A 25,498-nucleotide genomic window follows, 5' to 3' on the forward strand; every position below is an offset into this window, starting at 1 on the left:
TTCCCAGGATATAAACTGATTATATCCATCCTTTGCAAACTGCCTACCTTGTAGATCTTCTTTGGCTTTAATCTCATCTGCAAGTTTGGCAACAACTCTGCCTTTATCCTCCTCCATGGCCTTCAGGTCTGCACTCAACTGTGGAGAAGAAGAGAACATGTGAACACCTGCACCATTCAGAAAGACCACCACTACTCACAAACCTCAACCTGATTGGGAGGGTCTACCTTAGCTGCGTGAATGAGCTTCTGCACTTTCTGCTTCTGACGGAGATCTGCGAGAACAAAGCGCAGCGAATTCAGACTCAAAAACACATATTTAGCACATAAAAATAACACAAATAAATCAAAATAACAATGAAAATGAGGATTTTATTCTGGAGGACTGGGATTTGTACCTGCAGGGCTTCCTTTCTCTGATCCAGCGGCGTCGCTGCTGCTGTCCACACTGCCTTCTTCCTCCGAATCCCAGTCCTTCATCTTCAACAGGCAGTCTGTTAATGACTGAGAGGAGATATGACGGAGTGAGGGAGAAAGAAAGATGGGGAGCTACTGTCACAAATCATCAAACTCCTGTACAAATCTGTTTTTCATCCATGGCAGACAGTCTTTATAAGTTTCATTTATTTTACAGTGTTAAATGTACAACTACTCTTATTTTCAAACCCCTTCGGTGCTGCTGAGCCACTGTGTGAAACACTGATGTAGTTGTGTACCTTGATGCGCTCATCTTTGTTCGTGCAGTCCTCCACCATGCCGGCGTGTGATCTCTCACACATCCTCATCTCCTCCTCTAACTCACTCAGCCGCTCGCCCCAGCCCTCCGCCTCCTGCACCAGCTGCACGGGAGGAAACAAACAATACAGTATACAGCAATATAATTCAATACAACACGATACAATACAGTACACAACATTATAATACAGTATTACAGTGATACAACACAGTATTATTACAATTGATAGTATTCCGATGACGTCACACACAGTCGTGCTGCCACCATTTTGGAGCAGTAAAACACATTTAAAACCTTTTTAAATTTTAAAGCACATTAACCAGTGTATTTAGGTGTATTGACTTGATTTTATTTGATTTACGGTTGTGGTGACGACAAATGGAAGCTAAAATCTAAACAGCTGAGATTCCACGCTGAGTTATTATTTTCACGTTCCAAACCGCACGCTAGTGCACTAAATAGTATACTAAAATAATGTATATGCCATTAGAAGTGCACTCATTAGAGTAGTAGGCGAAGTACAGAAATGTGTGGTTTGGGACGCGGCGTTAGATCAGCCAGTGAGAGAGTCAGCAGCTCCAGTGGCTGATTATAGCTTCACTGTGCTGCTCAGAAACAAGTTAAGCAAAAATTTGAGGTATTTGTGGATTAAGGATCACTTATTGAGGTAAAGTAATGTATTTATTGATTAAAGCTGATGTTGGCTTCGTATACGCCAAGTGTTGAAATTCGTTTTAAGTTTAAGGTGCCTCAGTGTTACTGCAACACCATTTAAGGTGGAACGGAAAATTCAAATGAGAAGCTGGCAAATAAGCAGCTGACTGCAGCTTTATATTTATGTAAGATTTAAATTATTTAAGAGCTTTGGCAGTTTTGGTGCCACTTTTATTAATTTTTATAAAATATTACACACTGGAATGTTCTGAACTCTGGAGATGTGCAGGTTATATGGATCCACCAATCGAACTGATTTTCTCCTTGTAGTGTTTTCTGGAGACGCATCTAAAGCGTCTACATGTCTTTAAATCTTTTTGTCTGTTTTGTTGGTGTTTATTCTCCTGCAGGGCTGTATCTGCAGTAACGGTGATGAGACGAGCTCCATCAGAGCACAGTCAGAGTTACAGCTCACCTACCAACATGGAGATGTGGACTTCCTAATGACGTAATCTAACACAATACAATGTACAACAATACAATACAGTCAAACATGGTAGCACCACATCATCCATAGCTGTACATGATAATACTACATATTTAAGCACTGTAGCAGGGCTTGGCCATAGGGCGATGAAATCAGATATACAGTCACATATAAACATTTGGGCACCCCTGGTCAAATTACACGTTTTGTTGCTTTCCAAGTGAAAAAGTTAACACAATCTCTACAGTAAAGATTCATTTTCTGCAAACTTTAGCGTAGAGCTGATACTGATAATGGCAAAATGTAATATCACAATACTTAAGAGCAAATAAACTGTAACTGTGCAGAATCAACAACACATGGAATTTGACCGGGGCGCCCAAACCTTGCATACGACGGTACAATTGCTAGAAATTGGTAGAATTACAAGAAAACTACCAACTGAGGTAACTAGATAGGACTACTTATGAATTTACACAGCTTACCAAATAATAGGGTTGGGCGATAAACCATTTTAACTGTTACCGCGATAAACACAATCAAGGGTGGATTAAAATGGTTCACATATGCAGCACCAGAGTGATAGGAACACAGTGTAGCGTTAGAAGCCCGACAGGTTCAACCAATTCTCGATTCTTCACTGTTCTGAACGAGTAGCCTTTAAAAATGATGATTATTCTCACTTTGAGTTTTATGTAAAGTGTGAAGCAGTGATCCGAATCCATCACGGTTCTATATAGAACCATTTTCTTTACTAAAGAACCCTTGAAAAACCATCATTTTTAAGTGTGTACCTCATAAAAATGCCACACATATTTTGCACATTTTTAACTACCTCTGAAAAATGCTGCACATATTTTGCACACGTATGCACTTTCTATGAACCAGAACACTTATTTATCTTTAGTTTATTATTTAATGTCTATTGTCTGTTTATTGTATGTCTATTTATTGTTTTTCCTACTTTTTGTGAAAACACACTGTCTGTCATTCAACTATCATGTGCACTCATGTCCTTGTCTTAATGTTTATGCACCAGAGAAGCAGCCTGAACGTGTTTCGTTATACCGAACACCCTTATACACTATATGGACAAAAGTATTGGGACACCTACAGGAGCTTTTATGAATCCCATTCTAAAGCCATAGGCATTAATATGGAGTTGGTCCCCCTTTGCAGCTCTAACAGCTTCCATTCTTCTGGGAAGCTTCTACGAGATGTTGGAGAGAGTCTGTGGGAATTTCTGCCCATTCATCCAGAAGAGCATTTGTGAGGTCAGACACTGATGTTGGATGAGAGAGTCTGGCTCACAACCTCCATTCTAGTTCATCCCAAAGGTGTGTGATGGGGTTGAGGTCAGGGCTCTGTGAGGGTCAGTCAAGTTCTTCCACTCCAAACTCACCCAGTCATGACTTTATGGAGCTGCTTTCTGCACCGGGGCTCAGTTATGCTGGAACAGGAAAGGTTTTTTCCCCAAACTGTTCCACAAAGCTGGAATCGTACAATTGTCCAGAATGTCTTGGTGCTGAAGCATTAAGATTCCCCTTCACTGGAACTAAGGATTCTAGACCAACCCCTGAAAACAACACCATATCATCATCCCTCCTCCACCAAACTCTACAGCTGGCACAGTGCAGTCAGGCAGGTAACGTTCTCCTGGCATTCGCCAAACCCAGACTCTCCATCAGACTGACAGATAGAGAAGCTGATTCATCACTCCACAGAATAGGTTTCCACTGCTCCAGAGTCCAGTGGTGATGTGCTTCTCATCAGTACGACCCGTTCTACTGCCAGTGTTTGTCTTTCTGCAAGACTATGTGCTTAATTTTATCCACCTGTTAGCAATGGGTGTGGCTGAAACATCTGAACTCAATTAGGAGGGTGTCCCAATACTTTCCGTCTATATAGTGTACGTGTACTGACAAAGTTGAATTGAATTCTCATACAAAGACACTTTTATTTCATATTACTCTGTGTGAGAACCGTACCTGAGCTTTGCTCTCCAGCAGCATCGTGTTCTCCTCTTTGGCCGCCTGCAGTTTCTTCTGCAGCCTCTCACTGTTCATCTCATGGATTTTCAGTGTCGTCTTATCCTGCGACATAAAGATATCAGTGGTATTATGCGCTGTGTGATCACATTAACATAGTAGAATGATAAACTCTTTCAAGTGTGCATGTCATACACAGTCATTACCTGCTCTAACTGTGACTTGTGTTCTTTAGCTTCATCTTCTAGGCTTTTTAAAGTCTCTTCCAGTTCTGCAAGCTGCAACATACACAACAGACCTGTTAGTCAAAAAGCCCAAACAGATCTCACTGAAGTTCATCAACACTGAACCTCTTATTTCTGATATTTTATTACAGCCCAGCTGAAGCAGCTACAGCACCTGCTCTTCTTGTTGTTTTCTGAGTTTGCTCTGGTTCTCCAGCTCCTCCTGCAGCCTCTCTATGTCGCTTTTCATCTCTGCGTTCGACTGCTCAAGCTTCTTAGACATTACCTTCATGGAACAAGGCGGTAATGATATTATTTACAGTGTATAAGCTTAAGCATATATTTACAAAGAGAAAGCAAACAATGTTACCCTGGGTGTGGGCGATACGGCAAAAATATAACATTACAATACTTTTAAGATATTTTTCCTAATACACAGTTTATCACACTATTCAGTTTTTCTGAGGTTTGACATGTTGGAACAGTCAGGATGCCCCAGTAGTGTCACATTTTAAAAAATACAATAAAAAACAATGAGCATTTTAAATAGTTATCATCTATAAAGTTTGTATTGCCTTATGCATGAGTGTTAAATGTCAAATATGTATGCACAATTATTTTATTATTATATTTTTTGTTTAAAATTTATTTTTGTTGCTGTTATTGTTAATATTTCTTTCCTTATAACCTCACAGATTTTGAAATATGTATTATTAATAACAAAGTAACATAGGTCTTTCAAAGGGGGTTTGGCAGGAAAATAAAAAATAAATAAGTACTATATATAAATAAATAAATATACACCGATCAGACACAACATTCTGACCACCTCCTTGTTTCTACGCTCATTGTCCATTTTATCAGCTCCACTTACTATATAGGTGCACTTTGTAGTTCTACAGTTACAGACTGTAGTCCATCTGTTTCTCTGCATACTTTGTTAGCCCCCCTTTTACCCTGTTCTTCAGTGGTCAGGACCCCCATGGACCCTCACAGAGCAGGTACTATTTGGGTGGTGGGTCATTCTCAGCACTGCAGTAACACTGACGTGGTGGTGGTGTGTTACTGTGTGTTGTGCTTGTCTGAGTGGATCAGACACAGCAGTGCTGCTGGAGTTTTTAAACACCTCAGTGTCACTGCTGGACTGAGAATAGTCCACCAACCAAAAATATCCAGCCAACAGTGTCCTGTGACCACTGATGAAGGACTAGAGGATGACCAACACAAACTGTGCAGCAGCAGATGAGCTATCGTCTCTGACTGTACATCTATAAAGTGGACTGATGAGGTAGGAGTGTCTAATAGAGTGGACAGTGAGTGGACACAGTGTTCAAAAACTCCAGCAGCACTGCTGTGTCTGATCCACTCGTACCAGCATAACACACACTAACACACCACCACCACGTCAGTGTTACTGCAGTGCTGAGAATGATCCACCACCCAAATAGTACCTGCTCTGTGAGGGTCCATGGGGGTCCTGACCACTGAAGAACAGGGTAAAAGGGGGCTAACAAAGTATCAGAGAAACAGATGGACTACAGTCTGTAACTGTAGAACTACAAAGTGCTCCTATATAGTAAGTGGAGCTGATAAAGTGGACAATGAGCATAGAAACAAGGAGGTGGTCACAATGTTATGCCTGACCGGTGTAAATATTTACATTAAATGTTTCACATACTTTGCAGCACTAAATCCAATTAAACAGACCAATTAAATCATTTTATAACAACACATGCAGTTGGTTAATGTTCTTTAAATACTGCTGATATGTACAATATGGTCGGAAAGGCAAGTTGTGGTGTATTGTGAGAGAATTTATCAAAACATGTCAAAATACTGTCACATTGCCCTCCACTATGTGATACATCAATGAAACAGCAACATGTGAATGCACAATAAAATTGATGTAGTTTACTGAAATGACCATTTTACCTCTAAATTTTCTCTCTCTGCTTCTTGAGCTGAAACTCCTCCATTTTGTAATGCGGTTTCCAGCTTCTCAAACTGTTGAGACAAAGATCCACACCATTACTCTCTTAAGTCCCTTACAGATGCTTTATTTAAAGGCTTGGCCGAAATCATTTTATTTTCAGAACTGTTCACAGTGGTGGTGATAGGAACCAGACGTCCACCTCTAAAAGCTCCCTCACAGAACGTTATTACATGAAATGGTTAAGAATTCACTGTCTGATGTCCATTAATGGTGGAGGAATACATGCAGGGTGTTGTGAGGCAAAATAGTAGCAAGCAAGCAAGCAAAGTTTATTTATATAGCGCTTTTTACAACAGGTGTTGTCACAAAGGAGCTTTACCATGTCCCCAAAAAACTTATTATTTCAGATTTTCCACTATTTTCCATCATCAACATCCCATATAAACTCAGAAGACTCGTGTAGGTTCACTGGTGGTTCTGGATAGTAAATAAAATGTCTATATTTGTGTTGTAGTCATGGCGACCCCTGGTTCCTATCACCACCACTGTAAAGAATCTGAACCATTTCACACCAAACCACTCTGAATCACTCTGTTTACATCTCACACACTGAGTTATGCAGAAAGTTTGAGAAACCTGGAATAAAGTATGTTACATATCGAAAAAGAGTGGAAGTTTCCAGCTTTGACTGCACATTTGATTTTCACCAAACTAGCACTTCAAACAATATGTACCTGCACAGACGAGTTAAAACTCTCTACTACAGCTCAACCCACCTTGTGTTTGCACTCGCTCAGTGTCTCCAGCACTTTACACTTCTCCTCCAGAAGCTCCGCCACTTTCTGTCCCATTCTCCTCTCTTTGCCTAGAACATAATGAGAGAAAGGGATGAGTGAATGCGTTCTGTATGAGCTGCTGACTGGATAATCAGTAAAAGATCGAAGATAAAGAAAAGAACTCACTTGCATATAGTCTGCTTTTAATCTGTAGAGGGAAAAAAAGAAAATGAGTCACAATCGACTGACATTAGTATGATACATAATAATAATAATAATAATAGTAATAATAATAATAATTTATTATTATTGTTGTACTTGTCCTAGTATTATTACACTATTCACATTTGCACAGACAGTTACTATACAAGTTTACTCTGCACACTTATCTTTTACATATACTGCTCTCACAGGAAGTACTATCTATATTTACGATCTCCACTCACTCTGTATATATTTGTATTATATTTATACTTGCATTTCTGTAATTTTGTTAACAACTATACCGTCCTTCTGCACTTTATATGTAAATAATACTGTATTTTTTACTTCTGGTTAGATGCTAACTGCACTTCATTGGCTCTGTACCTGTATTTTGTTGAATCTAATATAATAATAATAATAATAATAATAATAACAGCTTTATTTACAAAGCACTTTTCATGCCTGTGGCAACTCTAAGTGCTTTACAGACAGGTGGCAAAGCTTAACAGTAAAAGAAGAAACTATGAGTATTAATTTAAAAATATATAAAACAGTGACACAGATCAAAGAGATAAAGACCAAAGAGTCATAGAGTTTTAATGAAGCGCTGAGTTAAAGAGCTGCGTCTTCAGTTGTTTATTAAAAGTGAGCTCTGAGCTTGACTGTCTAATAAAAGGTGAACTGAGCTCCACAGTTTAGAAGCAGAATAACTGAAAGAGTCTCTCCACGTTTTCTGTATTTTACAGAGGGTGTTTGCAGAAGGCCAGTATTATATGTACAGTTCTAAAGTTTGGAATTACAGTTTTTAACTATATGAAACCAATGTGGGTTCAAATAAAGTACAGCATAAAATAAATGTATAAAATGAATTAAGTGTGCTCGTGTGATTTCATAGCTTCATAATCTGTAGGAATCTGCAAAAAATGAAAAAATGTTGTGTCCAGAATGATGAACAGAGCTGTAGAAGGCTCCAAATTGTCCCCGAATAGACTGCTTTTCCTTTTTTAACCAATTGGACAAACGGTGATCATACAGCGCTTGTTCAAATACAGTTCTTTGCTGTAGGAATGAAAGGGGAATGATCAACATGAAACAACGACTTTTTGGACACATCATCACACAAGTGTGCCATCAACATCTTAGCAATCACCTGGGATACCACAGTAATGGCCTAGCAACAACCTAGCAACCACCTGGGATACCTTGGTGTGCCACGCACCCATCCCACAGGCCCTGATGACAACCACGAGAGCAATGAGTGGGAAGGCGGGGCCTGAATCCCAAACACCGCAGAGAGGGACAGAGCTCGTTGATCCGCCTCCCCATCACGGCCCCGCTCCGCAACGTGGCCACCGCGGTCAAATGTAAGGTGTAGTCTAGCAGCCTCGCTGTGGAATAGGAGGCAGGGCCTGGGTGGCGGAGAGACACGTGTCTCGCGGCTATCGTCACCCCCCTCCTCTCTGGCGGCTGACGTCCTCCTCCCACCATTACTCACGTCCCTCGGCAGCGCTCAGGATTCGGGCCCTGCCTTCCCGCCGGCTCTTGCAGCTGTCATCGGGGCCCGGGTACATGGCACACTCAACAACGGTCTAGCAATATCTAATCAGCCACCAGAGATGGCATAGTAACGGCCTAGCAACAATATAAACCTAATAAAGTTATCTAGAACTGCTGACCAAATGGATCCAAAAAAGAAAAAAAGAGCCAAAATGACCAAGAAAGCTAAAGAACATCCAGAATGCAGCTGTGATAGATTTAACATCCAGAATGCCTCGTATTTGAAAAGTGATCAAGTCTCGAGGCTGATAAGCTGACAACAATTACTGCAAACCGATAATTACAGTGTATTATTTATTGTTTAACAGCTCAATAAAGTACATAATAATACACGTTATTGTCTTATATGACTCTAAATTAATATTTATAATTTCTTGTTTTACTGTTAAGCTTTATCACCTGTCTGTAAAGCACTTTGAGCTGCCACTGGCATGAAAAGTGCTATATAAATAAAAATTATTATTATTTTTATAAATAATTAAAATAATAAAAAAATCTAAAAAGCCTTCAGGCACCATAATTCAACATAATAATAATAATAATAATAATAATAATAATAATACAAAATACATATGATATAACCTACATTGTTATTAGAATTCACAGAAACAACTACATGAAACTGTCAGTTGCACCGAATTTGCCTTTACTTACCGAGTGGATGAACCTGCAGCTGAAGAGAAGTACAATGAATAATCCTATCGATGCGGTGAACAGGACGACCTCCCATGGCAGGCCGTAAAGGTCAGGACCTGGCCTAATATCATCAGGAAGTGATGACACGACCTACGACAAGAAACCCACAGAGACATCGAGTCAGTTTCTTTACGAAAAGAGGAAGACAAAACCAAACTGTTCTGCAACACCGGACGGAAACCTTCAACAGCAGATCACATCTAACTTTGTTACATGTACATAAAATTACACACACAAATACAACTGCAGGGTCACTCCAGCCAGCATATGCTCACCGTCCACTTCATTAGAAACCCCTACTTTGTACTTCCACTGAGGTGGGCAACTGTAGGCTGACCATCTGATGCACTGTAGGACCACAGCTGACCTGGTATTATTTGGCTGATGGACCAGTGTCAGCACAGCAGTGCACCACCACCCAAAAATATCCAGCCAAGAGCAGCTCTATTGTCAGAAAACGGCCATGAGGATGGCTATTAACGTGTGTGCTACAGTCTCTACAGCAGGGGTGCTCAGTCCTGGTCCCAGAGCTCTACCACCCTGCACAGTTTAGCTGCAACCCTAATCACACACACCTGCTCTAGGTAACGACAGCCTTGAGGGGCATCTGAATATTAGAGCCAGGTGTGCTAAAACAAAACATCATACCATATTTTCTGACATCTGGTAAGTTACAACAGACAAAGCCCACATTTTAAAACTACTCTCAAAAACTATGAATTTAATTACAAACCCATTCCCAAAAAAGTTGGACACTGTGCAAAATGTAAATAAAAACAAAATGCAATGATGTGCAAATCATTTAAACCCTATATTTAATTAAAATAGTACAAAGGCAACATATCCAATGTCGAAACTGAGAAATTTTTGAAAAAGATATTCCCATTTTGAATTTGATGCCAACAACACGTTCCAAAAAAGTTGGGACGGCAGCAACAAAAGGCTGGTAAAGTTGTGTGATGCTAAAAAAAAACACCTGGTGGTTGATTGGCAACAGGTCAGTAACATGACTGGATATAAACAGAGCATCTCAGAGAAGCGGAGTCTTTCAGAAGTAAAGATGAGGAGGGGTTCACCACTCTGTGAAAGACTGCACGATCAAATAGTGCAACAATTCAAGAATAACATTGTTAAAAGAAGAATAAAATGCTGTTAAAAGAAGAGGTGATGAAACCCAGTGGTAAACAGGCCCCCGTCCCGACTTTTTTGGAGAGTGTTGTTGGCATCAAATTCAAAACGGACAAATATTTTTCAAAAAACAATAACGTTTGACATGTTGTCTTTGTACTATTTTTCTTTAAAAATATGGTTTACACAATTTGCACATCACTGAATTCTATTTTTATTTACATTCTGCACAGCGTCCCAACTTTTTTGGAAACGGGGTTGTATTTGTGTTCAATGATTTACACACTGAGCTGCACTAAATCCAATATTGTGATGTAATTTATTGATTAAGCTCCAAGCTGAAACTGAACTCTCCAGGATGGTAGATCTCCAGGAACAGGATTGGACACCTCTGCTCTACACACGTCAAGACGGTTCTTCAAGGGTTCTTTTATAAAGAAAATGGTTCTATGTAGAATCATCAACACTCAAAGAACCCCTTTGCATGATTAAAGGGTTTTTTTGCATTATGAAAAGGTTCGTCATGTGCTTTAGATGGTGTTATACAGAACCTTTTGAAAAGGTTCTTCTATTGTTACAAGCTTGACATTGTAACAATAGAAGAACCCCTTTTGGTGCTATATATAACCTTTTTCACAAAGGTTCTATATAGAACCATATGCAAAAGATTCTCCATCAATATGAAGAACACTTTCACTTTAATGTTCATAGTTCTACATACAACCGTTTTCTTTATTAAAGAACCATCTTATTAAGAGTGTACAGTCTCTAACTGTACACCAGCAAGGTGAAGCTACACAGCAGGTGTTTCTGATAAAGTGGCCAGTCAGCATATGTTCAAGCCTCAGCTTTACAGCAGCATAAACAGGACAATCATCATCAGACGAGAAGATGAACGAACATCAGTTACTTCACTAAAGGCTCAGCTGGTAAATTACACACTTCAAAAAGATGGTTCTTCAAGGGTTCTTTAGTAAGGAAAATAGTTCTTTTTTAGAACCACGACTTCTATATTGTGAATTTCCCCAGTTGTGGGACTAATAAAGGATTATCATATCTTATATAGAACTATTTCAGGCTTAAATGGTTCTCTGCATGACAAAATAGTTCTTCAGATTTATAGAGATTATGTTGTATATGGTTCTATGTAGAACCTTTTTGAAAATGTCTCTATATAGCACCAAAAAGAGTTCTTCTATTTTTAAAAGGTTGACATCATAACAATAGCAGAACCCTTTTTGGTTCTATATAGACCCAAGTACATACTTAAGTGGTTCTCTACATGGTGAAATGTTTCTTCAAGTTGATGGAGAATGTGTTGTACATGGTTCTATACAGAGCCTTTTAGAAAATGGTTCTATACAGCACCAAAAGGGTTCTTTTATTGTCACAAGCTTGACATCACAACAATAGCAGAACCCTTTTTGGTGCCACATAGACCCATATGCAACCCGTTCTTCATCAATCTGAACACCCACTTCACTCAGCAGAGAAATGGCTCTATACAGAACTCATGGCTGTGAACAGAACCACTGCCCTTACTAAAGAACCCTTGAAGAACCATCTTCTTCCTAAGTGTGTAGTTTACATTACAAAAAGACAAGAGGACAACCTGTATGGACAGACAGCAAAGCTCAGACATTAGCGAGGGTGTAGTGGACAAAATAAAAGGTTAGGAAGCCACAGAAAGCGTGAAATCTATAAAACACGATTAAAGCCGCATCGGTGGATGTTTATCTGACTCCTCCGAGCTAAAAGCGTAAACATAAACACGTAAACAGAGACAGCCGGCTAGCCGGTTAGCCTGTTAGCTCAGAGTTTGGCACATACATCTCTAATCTTCTCCAACGCCAGACTGTAGTAAATCCTCGCCGTTCCTCCAATATCGTTCGCCTCCGTGACAGCAGACTCGCTCTTAAACTCCTCTGCCATCGTTAAAACCTGTTGAATATGTGTTAGATGTCGTTTTAAGGACTATAACATTACTTTCATTTATTTATTTATCGGTGAATCTGCGTTCGCTCCATAGCGGCGAAGCACTGTGCGGACTGGACTGGACCAACTGCATCTCCCGGGGGGGTTCCTTTTTACTATATATCTATTAGCTTACCGTTATAAAGCTTCGTCCTGTTTTTATTCATGACCTGAATTAGTTGTTTTGCAATTAGTGTAAAATATAAATCCAGAAAACGTACAACAGGCGTCTTCTGTAGTAAGCACGAACACGTAGAATTCCTCTCACCCCTAAAAATGAAATGGTTCGTTCCACACGGCCCCAATTACAGAACGCCACAATGTCAGAGAGTTTGGAGTTTTAAAGTGACAAAGCTGAAATATTAGAAATGTTGAAAAAAATACAAATACTTATTAATAAAGCGTAGTCTATCGTTTAAGTTGATCATTCTTGTTGGATCAGTCTTGTTTTTTAAGTGTCTAATAGGGTTTGAACTGAGCTGTGCTTTCACTATCAGACCCATACGTGGCCATAAACAGGGCATTAGCCTATAGAACCTGTTCTGAGTGACACATTAAACTTTTCTACTCGAAAAATCGTTCATACTCACTTTCTCATCTTCCTCCGTGGCCATGACAAACCTCAGCAACTGACATGCTACAGAACTGCCTCTCCGAGATGTCTATGCTGACATGTCAAGTGTACAGAAACTATAAACCCACAGGCTGGAGTCCGCTCTAATGCGCTATGTGGCTTAAAGGGGAACTCCACCAATTTTTCAAAAATTTGTGACTAATTCAGAGGTTGAGACATACACATGGTCATTTAAAGTGGTTTGGTGTGAAATGCTCCATTCTAACGTCAGAATTGTTCACAGTGGTGGTGATAGGAACCAGACATCTTACTTTCAAAAGCTCCCTCACAGAAAGTTACTACATGAAATGGTTATGAATTCACTACCTGATGTAAAGCAAAAATAGTCCCCAAAGAAAACTTATTATTTCAGATTGTCCACTTTTTTCCATCATCAACATTCCATATAAAACTCAGAAGACTCGTGTAGGTTCACTGGAGGTTTTCGATAGTAAATAAAATGTCTATATTTGTGTTGTAGTCATGGCGACCCCTGGTTCCCATCACCACCCCTGTAAAGACATCTGAACCATTTCACACCAAACCACTCTGAATCTCTCTGTCTACATCTCAAGGACTGAATTCAGAAATTTTGAAAAGTTAGTGGATTTCCCTTTTAAAGGGGCAGAACACGTTCAAGTTTTTCTTCTCTTACCTCATAAATGACGTCCATCAGGTGTGCACTCTCCTTTATGACATACGCAAAGGTGTCGGATGTGACTTGACCAACAAAAGCTGCGTACTGATATAGATCTCCTCCTGTCCAAAGACAAATATACACAAAACATGTAAGATAAACATAGGCTATAATAACATAGATACATATATTTCAATGGAATTGAATACACACTTAGACTACACACACACACACACACTCAACACGCCACACACAGACACTCAACATACCACACGCAGACACTCAACACAAACAACACATACACCAGCACCGAATTTAAGGTGGCACTGAATTTAAGGTATCAGTAAATGTAAGGTGGAACTGAATTTAAGGTGGAATTGCATTTAAAGTAGCACTGAATTTAAGTTGTCAGTGAATTTAACTTATCAGTAAATTTAAGGTGGCACTGCATTTAAGATGGCACTGAATTTAAGATGGCACTGCCTTTAAAGTAGCACTGAATTTAATGTGGCACTGCTGTTAAGGTACCAGTTTAAGGCAGCACCTAGCAACACATTACTGCCCACCTTGAAACTGTAGCAACTGCCTAGGGACATCTGAGCAACACTTCAACAACTATCAACAGTGTTCCACCATTTTAACGTTTTAACGTAATTAGCTGGCTTTTTCAAGCCAACTTAAAGTTTGTTCATGAACTTTCCCTTTCTAGTTTCTTGTATTCCCTTTAACTGGATTTGATCCTGCAGAATGGAGAATCATCTTTATTTTATATTTGCAAAAGGAATGGGATGATTCGGCATTCAGGCTTGCTCTGTGGTAAGATACCTTAGAACCCATGTGTCAAACACAAGGCCTGACACAATCCTCTCTGGCCTGCAAAAATATTTTAATTTTCTATTAATATTCAATGCGCTGCACTACAGTCCCCAGCATGCACTGCAATATAATGTGTGCTCCGACTCTCCTACCCCAACAACAATCCATGGGACAGCAGTTACACCTGAATTCTACACAATTCCAAACCAGTCATATCACCGAAATGCATTTCAGCTGCAGTTCAACCAACATAAACACTTAATGTCAGCTCAGCAGCTCAGAAACTGAGCCTGTATTAATGAACCTGCAGCAAAGAAAGGACGTCAGGTGTCCAGTTCAAGCAAACAGGTAGGTTTAAAAGACTGAGTTCCTGGGGGTGTTTAAATTTGGAATATTTCATGTAATATTTCAAGGCCTACTACAAGTGCCTGTATTTTACTGCTGAAGTTTTTGCATATTCTGAATAAACAGTGGCCAGTTCAGGTTCTAGCACAACATTCATTAAAAATGAAATAAAAACATTTTTTTCTCTGGCTCACAGATTTGCTGAGATTTTTTAATATGGCCCCTTTAGGGGTTGAGTTTGACACCCCTGCCTTAGAAAGTGCGTCTCCACTGGCACCTCAGCTTGAATTATTACCCTCTGGTTGGTAATCAGTAGCCCCGGCCACTGTAATATTACAAGCTTACAGACTTAAACTCAAACTTCCCTTCCCAAGCCAATGATAAAACACTGAGGCTGTTTGTTTTGCAGTGTTAGGTAGGAGCTACCTCCATTTACTCAGTTCCTTTTACTAAAGTACATTTTTGATGTATTATTTTTCTGGTTATTTTCAAATGCTAATACTTTCATTTCTGCTCAGATATATTTGTAAAAAAATTACATTCACTTTAGTAATTTTGATAGATGTGGATTTTTCTGATTATTTTAAAATACTTTAGTATATGCAAGTACTTTTACATCTACTTAAGTAAATTAAAGTGTATTAAAGTTTCATTTCAGTCTTTAACATTTAGTTCTTAATTGTTGTTTGGAGTTTAATTATAAGAAAAATTAATAATATGAGCCAATTTACTGTTCTTTAATTTCTTATTACTATTCTATGCAGAGCTTTTATCTGAATATGTAGCTTGTCCTTTTGAAACGGACTTGACTTATGGTGTTCGTACAGTGTTCGTTCAAACATGATTTGTTTTCCATTGAAAGAAACATCATGTTTTTGGACAGTCAACTTATGTCACCATCATAAAAGTATGCTAGCAACACGTTAGCAACCACCTGGGATACCACAGCAACGCTACAGCAACAACCTAGTAACCACCTGGGATACCACAGAAATGGGCTAGCAATACCTTATCAATGGCATAGGCATCTACAGTTATCTACAAATACACACTTAAAAAGATATAGTAAAGAAAAAATTGTTCTATATAGAACACTCAAAGAAACTTTTGCATGATTAAAAGGTTCTTTGCATCATAAAAGTGTTCTTCAGGTTAGTGGAGAATGTGCTGTAGATGGTTCTATATGGAACCTTTTTCAAAAGTATTCTATATAGCACCAAAAAGAGTTCTTCTATTGTTACAAGCTCGGCTAAAGCGTTTGGGAAATGGAGACTGAAACTGGGGAGCGGCAATGCTCTGATAAACAGCAGGGGGCACTGACACAATATTCTTAACTTTCAGTTTATTGTGCTTTAGTTTTGTTTGACTTTCTTTACCTCACGGTAGCTACATTAGCTGTGTGGCTAACTAACTTGATTACGTGTTTGTGTTTCAGCTGTGCGCATATGGTCGATTGCTAGGTAACAGACACGACAGTTGATTGTCGACTTCAATCGAGTAAGTTTAAATTTCCTAACTTGATAAGAAAAGATAAGATTGTTAAATTAAGATCAGATTTGCTTCTGTAATATGAATTTGTGAAAAATCTTATCTTGACCTTTCAGATCTTAGGTTAAGACAAAAAGATAAGAATTTTCTGTTATACAGCCGCCGGACTAGACTTAATGAGACTTTCTGAATTCTAACGTAAAATCTAAACAAATGTTCAGGCTTTTCAGTGATGAGACCTAATCTGTTACCATTCTTAGTTTCTTCAGGCTCCACAAACTCCTCAGTGCTACGATTCTCATCAGGATGAGATTCAGTTTTCTTGCTCGTTGTCATCCAGTCTGATGTTGCTGCATCTCCGTCCTGCGCCTGGGCGTCCTCTGGTACGGGATTCTCATCAGCTACATCTTCTGAAAGGCCTTGTTCATCAGAGAAGGCGTTATTGATCAGGCCTTCCGACGTGCCCGTACTTGAGCTGTCTTCAACTTTCGGATCATTTCCAGTGTCTTCATCATAGTTTGGAGTTTCTTCATTCGAAGTGACACAACCTTCATCGCCACACTCCTTTGGACTGGGATCTGTGAAGAGGGATGTGAAAAATATCAAAAAGAGAAGAAAATTAAGTCAAAATAGTAAAACTGAAGCAACAAAAGATGTTTTAGGTCCAGTATATCTTCAACTCAATGGACAAAGGCAGTGGATTTTGAACAATAAATACATGAATGACTACACTGTCTATCAAAAGTTTGGGGACAACCAGCTTTTTAAACTGTTTTATGAAATAAATTAGGATGTTTTCTGTCTGCATGAAATAATTTCCATGACAACCAGTTTTACTTTCAGTCAAGCGATATTTAAGTAACAGGACATTATCGCGAATAACATCACGGCTGTGATTTGATTGCAGAGACCAGCCGAAGACGAGTGTTGTACTGTTTTTATGCAAAAGTTTTTTACAAAATATAGAAACAAAATAAATTAACAAGCCTCGAATTTCATATTGAATATCGTCGCTGTCCAAAGAAAACCATGTATCTCCATTTTTGCCGATTTTTATTTTTCTACATCGTTTCAACACACCAGCTGTGCTTCACGTTGTGTAAAAATTTCATTATGAATGGACCCATAGAAATGCTCTAATATCACTTATAATAAAATCTCTTTATATTAACTTACATTGAAAGGTAAGAGTGTTTTTGCCTTCTCCTGTAAAGTTACTATATTGGAGATACTTGTTTTTCTTCGGACAGCGACGATATGCTTCAGTACTTCAGCAGAAACAGTTCCCGGCCCTGTTTGCAGACAAGAGAACTGCAGATATTTTAAGGCTCAGCTTTTGTGGTGCAGATAAAGCCACAGAACTGTAGAAATATCAGGTTCAGCTCGGCATTTTCAACTGTTGCCAAATTAACATGAATGTCATTTTGTAACAGCCAGTCTGTAAAGCACTTTGCAGCCCATCTTGTTCGCCGAATTGTATTCTGTTTGTTTCTAGCCGATTCCGGTGTGTTCAGCTGTTCTGCTGTCACTGCAGGCGACATATTTTTCATATTTACAATATTTTCAATATGTCGCTGTTGTCGGAAGAAAACCTTGTATCTCCAAAATGGTAACTTTACAGGAGAAGGAAAAAACATACTTTACTTTTAATGTAAGTCAATGGAACCAGAATTTTTTCCAAGTCATTTTGGGCCGTTTCTTTTGGTCCATTCTTCATGAAATTTACACACAATGCAAAGGCCAACAAATTATGTCAAATTATGTCAAAAACCGAAAAACGACAAAAATGGTTTTCATCCAACAACAGTGATGTGCTTTTAACAATATTTTTGGAAAAGAAAGCTGTCAAATCATAATTCTGGCAAAATCCGCTCTTTATACCAAGGAAGACAGCTGAGTGTTGAAAATACATACAAAGGATTAGCACATAGCTGCTTTATGCTAATTCATGCTAACTGTATGCTAGTAGTTTTTGCTAAAAAAGTACCAGCCCTGCTAGAAAAACAAGCATAAACCAGCATGGCTGGTCACAGCAAAACCAGTGTATGATGTGTTATGGATGCTGGTATGCTGGTCATCCAGCATGACCATCATGGGTAACAAGATAAACCAGCACCAGTCCCGCACTAGACCAGCAAAAACCAGTATAAACCAGCTTAGACCAGCCTGATCTGTGCTGTTTTTCTTCAGCAGGGAGTAAAACCATACAATATTCTCAAAGATTCAAAAGAAGTGTCCCCAAACATTTGATGGGCAGTGTAAATAAATGAATTAACAAATGTATGATTAGTACCTGGGCCTTTATCTACACTGCCATCTGCTATCACAGGCATAAACTTCTCTCTTAGAGTGGATAAAAGGGCGTCTACTTTAGCATAGGTCTCAACAAGCAGACTTGCATCATCTTCGTCATTTCTGGTTCCTGTTTTCATGCGATTTTCCAGCGTTTGTTCAAAGTCACTAAGCCTAGAAAGATCTTCATTATCTTCCCTTTGACCTGGGCCAACCTTTTCCAGTTGCCCAAGGTTTTTGTCCAGCCATGATAACCTGTGTTCACCAAAAACCTCCAAAAGGTCCTTAATATTCTCCTCACTGAGATGAGCTTGTAGGTTGGGATATTCTTTACTTGTGGGTATTTGAGGCCTCTCTGCTGATATATGTGCATCACTGATTTGGGTATCTATGCTGTTAGATGTTTGGTCCTCTTTTTCCACAGTTTCTGTCACTTCTTCTTGTCTTTGAGAGACACTTAGAAGGTTTTTCTCCACAGCATCCGACTCTTTGTTATTCCCTATTGGATCATCTATTATGCTTTCATCATTCACTTCTTCTTCAGTTATATCTGAGCTTCTAGTCTCCACTTTTGCTTCAACACCATCATCATGTTCATGTGTGTTATCATCCTCACTATGAAGCTCAAATTCATTTTCTGAGAGAAATACACTTTCCTCAGATGTGGTGAGGTCTTCAGTGCTGTCCTGGCTAATGTCAAGCGCAGCACGATCAGTGCCACCCTTGGCTAAGCTAATATGATCTCCATCAAGTGTGTTAGCACCCTTGCTAGCACTCTGAAGTGGTTCTTCATGTCCGAATTCCATCTGATTTTCATTTTCTGAGAGAAACTCACTTTCTTGAGATGTAATGTCTTCAATAATGTCTGGACTATTAACATCAAGGGTAGAATGCTCTGTATTAGCATCCTTCGCTAAGCTAACATGATCGCCTTGTTCTCCATCAAGAGTGTTAGCACCCTTGCTAGCATTCTGGATTGGTTCTTTATCTCCAAATTCCAACTGATTTTCATTTTCTGAGAGAAAACCACTTTCTTTAGATGTTGGAATGTCCTCAGTGCTGTCTAGGCTGATGTTATGATCTGTATAAGCATCCTTGGCTAAGCTAGCTTTATAGCTATGCTCTCCGTCAAGTGTGTTAGCGTCCTTGCTAGCGTTTTGAACTGTTTTTTCGTGTTCTAATTCCCTCTGATTTTCATTTTCTGTGGGAATACCACTTTCTTCAGATGTTGGAATATCTTCAGTGCTATCTAAGCTGATGTCAAGGGCTGTATGGTCAGTAGCATCCTTTGCTAAGCTAACCTGATCACTATGTTCTCCATTAGCATGGCTAAAATCACAGGGGTGTTCACTGGCTGGGCTGTATTTTGATGGGATTTTCTCTTGGGTTTCTTTTGGCTGGCTTTCAGTCTGGCAAGGCATAGCATCTGCTAGTTTCTCATGCGTGGCGTATTCCTGTTTGGAGTCATCAGGATCATTCTCATGCTTCCATTCCTCTTTGGTTTCAACTGAACTGAGAGGGATGCCTAAACTCTCCTGCTTTTCCCGAATGATGTCTACACTTTCTTTATCTGCAGCTAACTCTGTCTGCTCTGTTTTTGACCCCAGAATGGATTCATCTCCTTTCTGACCATCTGAACCTAAGTGTGTTTCAGGATAGCTGCTGGATTCAATTGTTTTGGGATCAAGCAGGATTTCTTCATCTTTATTGACATCCAAACGTTCCTGGGCTATCTCTTCAGTGTTAGCTGATGCTGTCTCAGATTTTGTGTCTTCTTGGGCGCTGAAATACTCAAGATAGCTGCTAAATCCATCTGTTTTTGGATCATCATCATCTTTATTACTGTCCCTAGCATTTACATCGTGCTCATGTCTTTCTGATGTTTCAGGTGTTGTGGAATCTTCTACCTTGTCTCCGCCTGACGTCAAATTTTCCAACTGTGCTGCCTCAAATGTGTCCATATTAACTGTCTTGGTCTCGCTGTCAATGTTTAAACTGCTTTGGTCTGCTCCATATAAAATATCACCCAAATGGCCACTTTCTACCAGCTCTTTTAGTTCTGAATCCCCAGTTAAAGCTTCAGTCTCATCACTATTAAGCACTGATTGGATGTCCTCACTTTGATCAGTGGAGAGACTTGGTTGATCATGGTCTACACTTGGGTCTAATTCAGCATCTAATTCTAGTACATCTATATCTGCTGGTTCCTCACTGGGGAATCTCTTTTCTGTCAGGTTTTCTGACAGTTTTGAAGCAACAGAGTCACCAAATTCAGACAAGAGAGTCACTTTTTCACCAAAAATATCTGTATCTTCCTTATTTTCTCCATCTGCCTGGCTTTGCTCCGTCTCTGAACTGTCAGCATTCATTTTAGTCTGGACAATGTCATCAACCGGCTTTGCTTCAGGAATTTCTGCTTCTTTGCTTTCGTGTGCATCATCACTCTGTATGTTAATCTCTTGCGAAACGTCTTCTGACTCTCTTACATCATCAGAGAAAAAGCTAACTCCCGTAGTGAGCTCTTCATCAGATAACGGCTGCATTTCACTAATCAAATCTGCTGAGTTAGGGTTAATCTCATCATCACCAGTGCTTTCTTCATCTTTATCACTCTGCCGATCATCAAAGGCTGCCTTACCTGCATCTGTCTGTTCTGGAGGCCTTTCTTCCTCACTTTGCACTTCTTTTTCAGCCGTGTGTGACTGAAATCGTGATTTTAGACCATCAAACACTGTTGAAAGGCGATCGACAGAAAATAAAGACTGCCCTGCATCTGTACCTTGGCTTCCCTCATCTTCTATATCTTCTATGCTTTGAATTGGTTGTTGGACATCTGCCTCTGACAAACCGTCTCCTCCACCATCATTACTAATGTCAATTTTGTCTTTAGCGTCTCCATAAAAGCTGGTAAATTGGTTATAGACGCTGCCATACCATCCTGAATCCTCTTTTCCACGTATTTTCTCACTTTCGGTGTTCTTGTCAGCTGAAGGATCCACATCTTCCTCTATAAAACTCGTGGCCTCTTGTCTTTCACCTTGATTTGGCTCATTGTTGTCACCTTGTGAGGCCTCAGTGCTGTCCAAAGGTTGGGTAGGTTCAAAATTCTTCTCATCTTTGGGAATTGAACCTTCATTTTTGTCTTCAGCTTCAGATTTTACCAGGTTGTCTCCACTTGCAAAACTCAAAACATCTTTTATTCCCATTTCCAGCCAACTGGACTGTGTACTGGGAGAGTTCTCGTCATTTTGCATTACGTCCTCAGGTGAATCCTCGGTAGTATCTTTCAAAGCTTTCTGCCCAAATCCGAAAACATTGGTCAGCTCATCTCCAATCCACCCAAACGTTTTAGCTTGTTTTTCCACTTGCAGTTGGTTTTCATCAATGTCCAAGGCTAGTTTTCTGCCCTTGAAGGACACCTGATCACTGCCTTCTTCTGGGGGTTCATCATGCCTTACTTCTTCACCACCACCAAACCAGCCATTCACAGCAGAGCCAATCCAGGAGGACCCACTTTTTTCGGATTTCTCCGGATCCTGTTTAGAGGACTCTTGAGTGGCACTCTGGCCGGCCTCCTCAGTTTTGATAATGTCATTTGTTTCAGCGGATTTTGAGAGTGGATCATCAAAATCACTGTTACCTAATTCTTCAGACTCTGCAGTTTGATCGTCTTGATCTTCTTGATTGTGCTGATCATGCTGATCGTCTTGATCGTGCTGATCATGTTGATCGTCTTGATCCTCGATTTCATTGGAATCACTCTCAATTACTGAGCCAAATTCATCCATGCAGTAGAAGTCATATTTCTGAAAAAGAAAGTAGGTGAAAACCTTTAGTTTGATACAGATTAGGACTGTACAGTGTGAACAAATGACCATACTGTGATTATATTATTCCATATTTAGGTCTAAAGTCCAAGATCAGTTAAAAGTCCCAAGTGTGCTTTCAACTCTGACTTTGAAGCAGCTCAGTAGGCTCATCCATGTTTGTGTTCCCGGTTGGTTGCTGTTTTGACAGAGGATTAAATGAAGGATGTTCTCTGACTGTATCAGTACTGCAGGTGCATTTTGTTGACCATTTGGTTCTTTGTATAGTTTATTAGCCTCCGATTTTAACCCATTCATCAATGATGGGTTAAATGACCGCCACAGGACCACCACAGAGCAGCTATTATTCGGGTGGTGGATCATTCTCAGCACTGCAGTAACACTGACGTGGTGGTGGTGTGTTAGTGTGTGTTGTGCTGGTCTGAGTGGATCAGACACAGCAGTGCTGCTGGAGTTTTAAACACCTCAGTGTCGCTGCTGGACTGAGAACCAGAAACATCCGGCCAACAGTGTCCTGCGGGCAGCGTCCTGTGACCACTGATGAAGGACTAGAGGATGACCAACACAAACTGTGCAGCAGCAGATGAGCTATCATCTCTGACTTTACATCTACAAGGTGGACCGACAAGGTAGGAGTGTCTAATAGAGTGGACAGTGAGTGGACACAGTGTTTAAACTCCAGCAGCACTGCTGTGTCTGATCCACTTGCACCAGCACAACACACACTAACACACCACCACCACGTCAGTGTTACTGCAGTGCTGAGAATGATCCACCACCCAAATAATAGCTGTTCTGTGGGGGTCCATGGGAGTCCTGACCATTGAAGAACAGGGTAACGGAGTATGCAGAGAAACAGATGGACTACAGTCTGTAACTGTAGAACTACAGAGTGAAACTTTGTGGTCAGTAGAGCTGATAAAGTGAACAGTGAGTGTAGAAACAAGGAGGTGTTCCTAATAAAGAGCTCAGTGAGTGTCTATAACAGTATTTCTTCTTCTTGTGTTCTCAATATATTAAATCTTACCTGAGTGGGCATCTTTATTTCTTTTTCCTCATCAACAAAAACCTCATCAATCCTGACAGCGTCTTTGGGGAATAATCCAGACTGCTTGTCTATCTGGAAATGAAGTTGAATTGAGGTTTTTGATCAATATATACTATACATTGACCAATAAATTCATTGTACACCTCACGCTTTGAGAGTTGAGGTTATATTCTATATAACACAAAAGCGATGTGTTCGCTCTGCACTTAATACTGTTTTTCAGCGCAAACAAACACTGCAACAATGCATAAAGAACAAGAAATGAATGAGAAACATACACTCCCGGCCCAAAGGTCACTTCTTTTGCCTGAAAGTTTGTAGTAAACAACGATCATGTCTCCTTTTTTAAAGCTTAGGAACCTGCAGTCCTGAGCGTGGTGGTCCCTCAGGGCCTGCACGCGACTCATCATGCCTTACAGGGAAACACGAACAGATTAAACATGTGAAAATCTGAGCTAACACTGAAAACACAATGGAATTAAAGCTTTAGAAAGTCTTGAACTTTGAGCAAAATGTGCAAGATACAAAATAATAATTAACTATCAGAATGTAATCATAATTAAATCATTAAACAATTATTATTAAGGAAAATGGACTATATTCCAAACTCCACCATGAATATATTGTAAAGCTATATATCATAATATATATTATGTAGTATATATGTATTATGTTATATGCAAAAGTTTGGAAACCCTTGGTCAATTTACATGTTTTGTTGATTTTCTCTTGAATAAGTTTCTAAATATTTATCAATGGCACTTTTTCTGCAAATTTTAGTGCATAGTCTCAATTTATTTGCTGAGTTTAACAGATCGGAAAAAAATAAAATGTAAAATGTAAATGGCCCATATGTAGCTCAGGCCCCATTTTTTACTTAGAAAATCAACAAAACAGGTCACTTGACTTTGTCCAAACTTTAACATACACCTCCATAATTCACTGTTGTTGGAAGAAAACCTCGTATCTCCAAAATAGTAACTTTACAGGAGAGGGAAAAAACACACTTTTCTTTTAATGTAAGTCAATGGAACCAGAGGTTTTTCTAAGTCATTTTGGGCCATTTCTTTTGGACTGTTCAACATGACATTTACATACAATGTAACGGGCGACAGGCATTTTCAAATTATGTCAAAAACTGAAAAACAACAAAAATGGAAATACAAGGTTTTCTTCTGACAGGAGCGATATACATACATACATACATACATTGTCGCCTTTGTTCAAAGCAGTTTTGGAGATTTCTATCAGCCCAATCATCATGAAGTTTCCATTCAATGTAAAGGACAGCTGCTGAACTCAGATTATACAGAAAAATGGCAAAAAAAAGTGTATGTGCATATGTATATGTATGCATATATATATATATATATATATATATACATATACACACACACACATATACACAAATATACACAAATATATATATATATACAAAACCTTGTATCTCCATTTTTGTCGCTTTTTATTTTTGGACATAATCTGAAAACACCTGTTGCCGTTTATATTGTCTGTAAATTTCATGATGAATGGACCAAAAGAAACGTCCCAAAATTACTTACAAAGAATTCTGGTTCCATTGACTTACATTAAAAGTAAAGTATGTTTTTTCCTCCTCCTGTAAAATTTGCATTTTGGAGATACGAGGTTTTGTTCCGACAGCAGCGAGATGTATATATTTAAAAATATCAAAGACGAAACTTTAATTTATAATTTGAATAATTAAAGCTAATTTATTATTATTTAATAATGTATAAAAGACAAACTACTGCCTGAAATCGAGTAGAACAACTGAAAAACTTCTTACGTTCACATGCTGGGTCTCCACACGTTTTATAATCAGACATTAATCCCAAACCTCGGTGTGCGAAACTGAGGATAATCTGAAGCGAAATGAAGGCGTGTAGAGTCTCCATGGCTGAACCGAGTAGATTCCCTTGTTTTCCTCAAGAAAAGTAGTTTTATCCCGATAAATTCATTTCCAAATGAAGGAGCAAAGTCACAGCAGAGCAGAAAGAAAGAGAGCTCCACTGTTTTTCGCGAGTCAGAGAGTGAGCTCGTCAGCAGAGATCACAG

General features: G+C 39.3%; 1 protein-coding gene across 5 annotated transcripts in view; it reads right to left on the reverse strand.

Annotated features, from left to right (window-relative positions):
* The window catches only part of ctage5 (CTAGE family, member 5), a 47,049-nt gene extending 21,551 nt beyond the window's left edge, over nucleotides 1-25,498 (reverse strand). The window contains exons 1-18 of one of the 5 annotated variants that reach the window (XM_036594137.1): nucleotides 25,230-25,498; nucleotides 23,701-23,834; nucleotides 23,402-23,494; nucleotides 22,188-22,353; nucleotides 16,507-16,833; nucleotides 13,625-13,728; nucleotides 12,213-12,323; nucleotides 9,213-9,344; nucleotides 6,984-7,005; nucleotides 6,798-6,886; nucleotides 6,021-6,092; nucleotides 4,264-4,374; nucleotides 4,071-4,142; nucleotides 3,865-3,969; nucleotides 716-838; nucleotides 398-503; nucleotides 228-274; nucleotides 48-138 (exon numbers count right to left, since the gene is read on the reverse strand). In XM_036594137.1, the coding sequence (XP_036450030.1) occupies nucleotides 48-138; nucleotides 228-274; nucleotides 398-503; nucleotides 716-838; nucleotides 3,865-3,969; nucleotides 4,071-4,142; nucleotides 4,264-4,374; nucleotides 6,021-6,092; nucleotides 6,798-6,886; nucleotides 6,984-7,005; nucleotides 9,213-9,344; nucleotides 12,213-12,323; nucleotides 13,625-13,728; nucleotides 16,507-16,833; nucleotides 22,188-22,353; nucleotides 23,402-23,494; nucleotides 23,701-23,834; nucleotides 25,230-25,338 (2,014 nt within the window). In that variant the 5' untranslated portion in view covers nucleotides 25,339-25,498. Of the gene's footprint in view, nucleotides 1-47; nucleotides 139-227; nucleotides 275-397; nucleotides 504-715; nucleotides 839-3,864; nucleotides 3,970-4,070; nucleotides 4,143-4,263; nucleotides 4,375-6,020; nucleotides 6,093-6,797; nucleotides 6,887-6,983; nucleotides 7,006-9,212; nucleotides 9,345-12,212; nucleotides 12,324-13,624; nucleotides 13,729-16,506; nucleotides 16,834-18,548; nucleotides 22,354-23,401; nucleotides 23,495-23,700; nucleotides 23,835-25,229 lie in introns of all 5 variants that reach the window. The other 4 variants (XM_036594136.1, XM_036594135.1, XM_036594133.1 and 1 more) reach the window with 4 other exon arrangements.

The sequence above is a fragment of the Colossoma macropomum genome, unplaced genomic scaffold, assembly GCF_904425465.1.
Source record: "Colossoma macropomum unplaced genomic scaffold, Colossoma_macropomum, whole genome shotgun sequence".
In the NCBI taxonomy this organism is placed as follows: domain Eukaryota; kingdom Metazoa; phylum Chordata; class Actinopteri; order Characiformes; family Serrasalmidae; genus Colossoma; species Colossoma macropomum.